Source organism: Triticum aestivum, chromosome 3B (genome assembly GCF_018294505.1).
Source record: "Triticum aestivum cultivar Chinese Spring chromosome 3B, IWGSC CS RefSeq v2.1, whole genome shotgun sequence".
Classification (NCBI taxonomy): Eukaryota; Viridiplantae; Streptophyta; class Magnoliopsida; order Poales; family Poaceae; genus Triticum; species Triticum aestivum.
The window spans coordinates 348,638,007-348,646,033 of NC_057801.1; the positions used below are offsets into that span (position 1 = coordinate 348,638,007).

The 8,027-nt window shown below is 45.4% G+C and overlaps 1 protein-coding gene across 1 annotated transcript; it reads right to left on the minus strand.

Annotated features, from left to right (window-relative positions):
- Positions 1-2,292: 2,292 nt before the first annotated feature.
- Positions 2,293-6,165, minus strand: LOC123069874 (uncharacterized). Its single transcript, XM_044492832.1, has 3 exons — positions 5,695-6,165; positions 3,938-4,977; positions 2,293-3,484 (listed from the first exon to the last, which is right to left on the minus strand). Exons 1-3 carry the CDS (start codon positions 5,901-5,903, stop codon positions 2,454-2,456), a joined length of 2,280 nt encoding a protein of 759 aa, XP_044348767.1. The 5' UTR covers positions 5,904-6,165; the 3' UTR covers positions 2,293-2,453.
- Between the last annotated feature and the right edge of the window lie 1,862 nt (positions 6,166-8,027).

Genomic DNA, 8,027 nt, shown 5'->3' on the forward strand with positions numbered 1-8,027 from the left:
CAGATTTGAAGCCTTATTCGGGTGAGGAAGATGAGCTTCCGTCGAGAACGACTTCATTTCAAGAAGGGGAGGATGATGAGGACATCAATATCATTGTTACACCCACAGCCCCTGCTGCTATACATACTGGACCAATTACTAGAGGTCGCGCACGCCAATTAAATTACCGGGTACTTTCGTTTCTTGGTAATGATTCTAATATTCATGAGAATGTGATGCTGCCTAAATTGGATACATTTGTTTTGCTTACAAATGAAGGGCCTAGCTTGGAGAAGGATGAACATTGGAGCAAGAACAAGCATGGAGATGATGGCATGCGCAAGGGGAACAAGAATGGAGTTACAAGTGATGATTTCAGGACGTTGAAGCCACCATAATGAGTGCATGAAGCCTTGGACGGAATATACAAGATGCTACTTCATAACTTTCGTCCAAAGGCTATTCTAGGTGATGCGTCACCTTATTATTGGGCCAGGCTCATGTATTTTCGAAATACTTGAGTATAGGCTGTTTTTAGAGTCTGTATGTGTGGGGAAACAAAAGATAGGGTTGGTTTCGGACCCCTTCCCCAAGGGCCACGAAATTCCCCCCTCTTCCTCCATATATACAGTCCTTAAGGCGTCATTTAGACTTTGGGTTTTGTTTAGATTAAAGTTCGCCATAGCTGCAACTTCGCGTACTTCATTTGTGTTCAACGACCAGACAAAGACGTCACAGAACCCCACCTTGATCAATAAAGCTTTCATCTTATATTCGCAATATCCAGATTGCAATCTCAGTTTCTTGCTTGTTCTTCGTTTGCTCACAGGAAATAGACCCTCGTGGTCAGGTTGATCGTGCTCCGGCGTGGTCAATAACCTCTCGAAGTTGGTTTAGCGATTGCTAAGGCGGGACGTCCTCGCACGTTCGTAGTCGGATCGTCAAAGTCGACTTCCACCGAAGCGATATCCATCATCTCATCGAAAGACGGGACACCTTTGCCTCTATCATGGACTTACTCATCAATAAGATCACCGGATATTACGATGCAAGCATCCGAACAGCTGCAGTGCATTTGTGGCAAGAGAAGAAGCCAACCTTTCCCAGGGCATCCTCCTTGCATACAAATAATCACCGTACGCCACCACCCCCTCCCAAATACGATTGAACAATGTCTAAGCCATCCCGGAAGCGGCGCCGGAATAGGTGTTGTTTGAAGAATGGGGAAGCAGACTTGAAGTAGTCCTCCCAGAGTAGGCAATGGTCACTCTATTGCGATTCAACGCCGAAGCATATACCCAGGGATCGAGCCTTTGAACATTAGTCGTTGCCTACTAATGTGGTCATGGACGACCAAAGTAGCAAACACAACATCCTCACCGTCGGACAACTAATCATCCTAATTGCAAATGAAGTTGTTGAAAAAGTACTTATCATCACTATCCATTTGTGCCTTGCAGGCAAAACGTCGAACACCTTGCGGACGTGGTCGAATAAGCCGACCGGTGAAGAGTCTGGTCTCAGGTAATAGGCCTGTCAGCATGGAGGCGGCCGGCGAGCGAGGTAGCCGAGCTTGGCGTGCTGCTGGCGAAGACGGGGCGAGGGGGTGCTACAACGGCTCGTTGGAATTGCCCTAATGTTCTCCTACTGCTCAACAGCGGTGCACAGCAAGGTTTATAGGGGGTGATGAGCTCCCCACCTGGTTGATCCACGGCGAGGTGGAGTCGGACGGCTATGGCGGCCGCTGCTTGCAGGTTGCAAGCCCGGAGTTTGGAAAAGTCCAACGGCGAGGTGGTCCTACGGCAACGCTTATGCTGGTTTCAAGCCATCAGTCATGTCTTGCAGCGACATCATTCTTCTCTTTCTGGAGTTGAAGATGTGCTCCAATGTTGCCCTGTGTGCGGCCTCCAAGGAGTGTGATGAGAAGCTGTAGTTCGGCCTCGGCAGCCGCCTCCTCTCCGACATATGGGACATTGTTTGTGGTAGCCGTGATCCAACCTACGTTTTCGGCACCGCCTTGGTTTACCATGAGGACTTGCTCTCTCTCATCCCTCGATGAGGTTGCCGATGGGCAGCTACCGAAGTTCGTCGTAGCAGAACAATTTGCTTACAACTAGTACAAATGAAATTTCTTGAGATTTAAATTTGAAACTTGACTAGTGTTTTCTCCACCAATCTAAACCAAGTTACTCTATCAGCGAAGAGAAATACTAAATCTGCTTATTTCCTTCCCTGCTTCAACATCATCAGCGCAAAATTACTGATGCTGCTTATTTCCTTCCACCATGGAAGTCTCACCCAACACTAACGGTGGGTAAGTAACAATTGCCTACTGACTTGTGGATTACAAGCACATAATAGTCATATAAACATGCCAGGCATCAAGCTTTAAAAAATTATGGCGACTAATGTACATGAAAAGCTAGAAATTGTATGATCGGAGGCCCTCTTTAATTAAGTCCTGGCAGAGCACCTCAGCTAGTGTTCTCTGATCTCACTTGAAAGCTTAATGCCTCATTGATCCTACTGAAAACAAGTCGAACCGGGATGCACGCAATAGTTGGCCCGCCAATTTTCCGAACTACAGTATTTCTGTTTGCGCTTTCTCTACGGCTGCTGCCAAAAGATGAGAGCCTGCGCATTTTCCTTGGTGAAGATGCTGATTTCTTGGTATGTGGCCGCCAGGACTTATCCATATCATGCTCCGAGACCTTTTTACGGCCACAAAGTTTTGATTTAGATGAATGTGACGATCTTGGCTGGCGCGGTTCTGCAACTTCGCTCCTCTTTAGCAAGTGGGTAAGACTGTTCTTTGCCAGATGGTGATTGTCTCTACTTTCCACAGGGCAACTATCATCCAAAACAACAACAGGTACAGGAAACCCCATAACAGGTTTACGGTTCCATTTACTTGTCAGAGAAACAAGAGGTGCACGGTGGCCCTTGTAGGTTCCTTCGACTGCCAACTCAACATCATAAAGTTTATAGTCTGCTTGTACACTCTTCATTGGCTTTACCACATGGCATCTTGTAGATTTCATATCAGGTTTCTGCTCAGGCAGTATTACTTTAAGCGGTGACCCATAATATGGGGATGCTGCCCCAACCTTTTCAGAGTGTGAATGGTTGCTTAGAGTTTCAAATGATTCATCATGCTCGGGTCCGCTTTCATAATATTGTTGCCCCATAATGCCAGCACCATCATCTGGAGGAACCAGCACAAATTTCATGCTACTCCCAGGATCACTAGCACTTCCGACTCGTGCATCCAACCCAGTAACATCTTCATCTTGTTCCTTGCATTTTATTGTCCTTCCATACCGTTCCACCATCAAACTTTCATCCATGTTGCAGCTTACTGGAGTTACCTGTATGTTTTTCTTCTTGGAACTTGTATTATCACGAAGTAAGGGTATGTGTTCTCTGCTATAGTCAGTAATTTGTGTCTTGCCTTTTAAGGTCTCATCCTTTACAGATGCACACGATCCATGTGTGTGCAAATGGCCTGATAAAAGATCAGTTGAGAAGCATTAAGCAGTGCGTTCTGTGATAGTTCAGATAGTGAAAAACTGAACAGATATTCACCATTTGCAACATAATCAGTAACTTCCATAAGAATAAGAGATTGAAATAAAGAATGTGCATGCTTAACTAAATGTGATAAATCCCTAAGCTATATGGTAGAAATATGAAAGATCAGGCTGGTAAAGGAAACATGCCAATGTGTACAGGATTCACACATGGTCGACTTGATCACAAAGCATGGAGCAGCTTATAATAACAAAACCTGGTGTGGCAAAACCCCTATTTCAAAAGTTGCTCAAAGAGTATTACAACCAAACACATAACTTCTTGCATATCTAATTATCCGCTATATGATGGTCATCATCTTGAACACAGTGCTTAAATGTATAAAGCAACTGAAAGTGGAATTAAGGAAGCGGTACTATCTGTTTACCTTCTGCTGTGACATCATCCTCCATAGTACGGTGAGCATCAAGAAACTCATCATCATCAGAGCAGCCATCACTAAGAAACCCAGTCCCGTCGAAGACTTCAGCTTCCTTTAGTTTAGAAGCTTTGGTAGCACCACTGCGACTAGTACATAAGGCATCTGCTAAAGTCTCCACACTTGAAGTGCCCGAGCTGTAAGAACAATTTAAATTTCCTGGCAAAGAAAATCCCCCCCAATTTGATTCAAACACATTCGACAGTTTATGTCCAGGGGACTGGACAGAAGACTGTCCTGAAGCGTCCCAATATGTTGGAACTTTCACTGCTGAATCTTTACATAACTTTGACAAAGGACGTCGCTTATCTTTCTTTCTTGAATTTTCATAAGCTTGACCAATATTGGAGCGTTTCCTTTTTGTCAACGAATGAGACTGCTTATTTTTGTTTATTCCATTTGTGCTAGGCAACTCATAGCCAAAGCTTGGCCCACTTTCAAGATGAGGTAAATCATGATACCCATGTGAAAAAGAACCAGCACTTGACTTCCGTTTGGGCGTCCTGTTTGATCCAATAAGGTCTCTCATACGCCGGAATCCTTTAACTGTGTCATCCTCAAATTTGTTTGATGCCTTCCGTTTCTTCCTTGACGATGAAGCATACCTAGTACTTGAAGAGGATATATTTTGTGGCAGCTTGAAAAATGTTGACGCTTCAGATAAACCTTGAGCTGAGTTTTCTTCAATATCATACAGACCCCTTTCAACGTGAGAAGATATTCTGCTGGCTCCACCTATGTTTCTAGAGTTTGCAGAATATCTGTTCTCAGATGCACACATAACATCGTCCATCTCATCTTCATCTGGAAAGCGAGATCTTTCTATTTCAAGGGCGTGCATAATGGCATCCTCCCTGCGAACATACTTTCCTTCATTGTAGGTCCTCTTTTGCTGGCGAGCCAAATTTTTTGCTTTTTCTATACACTCTTCATACTCACCACACCGGAATGCCTTCACACGCTTAGATTTCTCGAGATTATACCAGTCACTATGATGAAGTAAAAGAGAACAAGAAAAAAAATCAGACTTATGATACACGAACATGAAAAACATAATAATCTATGCAAATTAGCAAAAGGGAATTATAAGTGCAAAATAAATGAGTCAAAACTAGAAAAACAAAACCTAAAACGAAAATCTCTCTTCCGAAGCAATGTACAGAGTAAAGATGCAATGGAAGTGAATAAACATAAGAAACCACCAGTTCATCCAGGCGAGAAATGTTATCATAAACTAAGCTTGACAAGAGGGGGGGGCACAGGCTTAGCATGAGCATATGTTCAGATATAAATCATAGCCTTTGCACAAGTCAGCATAACAATTAAACCCAGATCTTGATGCGTGGCACTTTTCTTCCTACCATACAGAGGGGATGCAATATGTATGTCGCCTAATTGATCCTTCTAATGCCTTACAAGATTTTTGCAATGGAAAAATAGATAGTGCAAGGATGTACCTAGTTTTCACCATTTTCATGTCTCAGGGAGATACTATACATACTACTACTCAATGGGTAGAAAGAACAGCAGACGTTGCCAATCGGCATCGTTTGCTGTAGTGCAAAATATGGATGGCATCATCAGGAGAAAAGAAAATTGTGCCGTGGTAGAAACCACAGCAAAGATTATCCGAACAGATCGAATCTACGCATGCATAAGCACAAGAAAGAAACAGAGAAGCAATTAGGAAGAGGGGTTGTACGGACATGCTGCCGTCCGGGCGGCCGAGGAGCTTGATGGGTGTGCCTGCAGAGCGCGGTGGAACCACACAGTTCTCGGGTAACTCGTCCTGACCAAGGATCCGGCCGGGCCACCAGGATCCGTTGCGGCGGCGCACCCAGACTAGCGCCCCCACCTCCGCGTCCGCCCCCATCACGCCGGCGGGGAACTCCTCCTCTCCACCGACGCTTCCCATCCCGGAACCGCCGCCTCCCTCACCGGGTCACGACCATGAGCTGCCCCTCCGCTCAGACCAAAATTGATCAAAGCCAAGAACGACTTTCTTGTCTAAGAACGCGAGGAGGGAGGCAGATGAAACCAGCAAAGGCGCGAAGGCAGTGCTCAGCGAGCGCGAGCGGCGGTGGCGGCGGTGATGCTGCTCCGTGGAGGTGGGAGGTCTCCGTGCTATGGAGAAGCAGAAAGGGGAGGCGGAAGGGGGGGTGGGGTCTCCCCGTCTGGGGAAGAGGAAGAAGGGGTAGGGGGTGGGGGGTTACGTGTACCGCGGCCTGAACGTGGGTTGGGCTATTTCCTTGCTCGGGCTGCGGAGTCGGCCTCTCCTAACCCGCGAGGAGACACCCATTATGCAAATGCTAAGGCCCCCCTCCCTCCCCCTCAAAAAGAAAATGCAGCTGCTTACCCCTTAGGTTACTAAAAAAAAGGAGATACCCCTCGAAAAAAGCTGCTCAAGGAGATGGGGTTTGCATCTCCTTGGGTTTCTCTAATTATGAGGATGGTAAGTTAAGTAAAAAATTCAGTCCTTTTTAGTGGTGGCAAGTTGGAAGAATTTAACCATCCACGGGGATCCGAGAGGGGGGCTCAATTTTTCCATGTCTATTCTTATTAGCAACGGAGGACCTTAAGTGCCTCTTGAAAACAAAACATGAATCATGGCACCTCAGTGAAATTCGAGTAGCTCCATCAGCACCGTCGTGAGCCACTTGCTCTTTGCGGATGATAGCCTGATGTTTGTCAAGGCCAGTACAGATGGATCAAATGAGTTGTCCTATCTGTTGGAAAGTTGTTGTAGTGCCTCTGGTCAGAGCATTAACTTGTCTAGATCTTCAGTTTTTTCTTTAGTAAGGGTTGCACAAATAGCCTCAGAGAGGAAGTCAAAATAGCCCTAATGTCACCAATGAGTCTGTCAGAAAGATACCGGGGATGTCTTCTGATGTTGGCAACAGTAAGAATGGGGCCTTCAAATTTTTGAAAAACATAGTATGGAATAAGGTGAAGGGATGGCTTGCCAAGTTACTATTGGTGATCGGTAAGGAAGTTCTAGTTAAATTTGTTGCTCAGATTGTTCCGGTATACTTCATGTCATATTTCAAGCTCCCCCGAGGTCTATGCGAGCATATGAAATTTTTAATTCACAAGTTTTAGTGGGGAAGTAAGGAGGTCAAATGAAGCTCAGCTGGGTCTCGTGGAGCATGATGACAAGGCCCAAGCATTGTGGAGGACTAGGTTCCGAGATAGTGCGCATACTAGTGGAACTGAATTCTTTGAGCGCAAGGGTCTCGAAAGCAAAGTACTTTCCCTCTTGTGATTTCATGCAAGCAAAGCTAGGGGGTGCGCCGAGAGTTGCCCTAGATGGACGAGACGCCCAAAAGCAGGGCACAATCCAGCGTATTAGTGATGGACATTCACAAATATTTGGCAGCACAACTGGATTCCCCACCCATCCTACATGAGGTCGATCACCAGTCGGATGATAAATCCCCCGCAACTTGTGAGTGAGCTCATTACTATTAAATCGGAACCGCCCTATGCTCGCCGAGGTATTCTTGCAAACAAATGTGGTTGCAATAATGGCCACTCCTTGGTGTACTAGGCAGTTGGATGATTTTTGGTCATGGCCCCATGAGAATAGGGGAGTATTTACGGTACGATCTGCTTATCGAATGTCGGTGGTCATGATACATCTTCAACATATCTATAATTTTTTTTATTGTCCCATGCTATTATATTATCAATCTTGGATGTTTTATATGCATTTATATGCTATTTTATATCATTTTTGGGGGACTAACCTATTAACCCAATGCCCATGGCCAGTTGTTGTCTTTTGCTTGTTTTTGGCTTTTAAGAAAATCAATATCAAACGAAGTCCAAACGGAAAAAAGTCTTAGGGTTATTTTTTCTGGACCAGAAGGGACCCTGGAAGCTTCGAGAGGAGACCAGATGAGATACGAGAGAGCCACAAGCTCGTGGGGTGCGCCCCCTGAGCTTGCGGGCCCACGCAACTCCGTTTAACCTAATTCCACTTCAATAAATTCCCAAATATTCCCAAACCAACAGAGAGCCACCCGAAACACTTTTTCCG

Bases quoted from the DNA above. Each gene is read 5' to 3' on its own strand.
- LOC123069874 (XM_044492832.1), bottom strand. From the start codon at position 5,903: ATGGGAAGCGTCGGTGGAGAGGAGGAGTTCCCCGCCGGCGTGATGGGG. The intron at 4,978-5,694 runs GTCCGTACAACC...ACTTCATCATAG, and splicing joins GGCCGCCCGGACGGCAGCAT to TGACTGGTATAATCTCGAGA. The intron at 3,485-3,937 runs GTAAACAGATAG...ATCTTTTATCAG, and splicing joins GGATGATGTCACAGCAGAAG to GCCATTTGCACACACATGGA.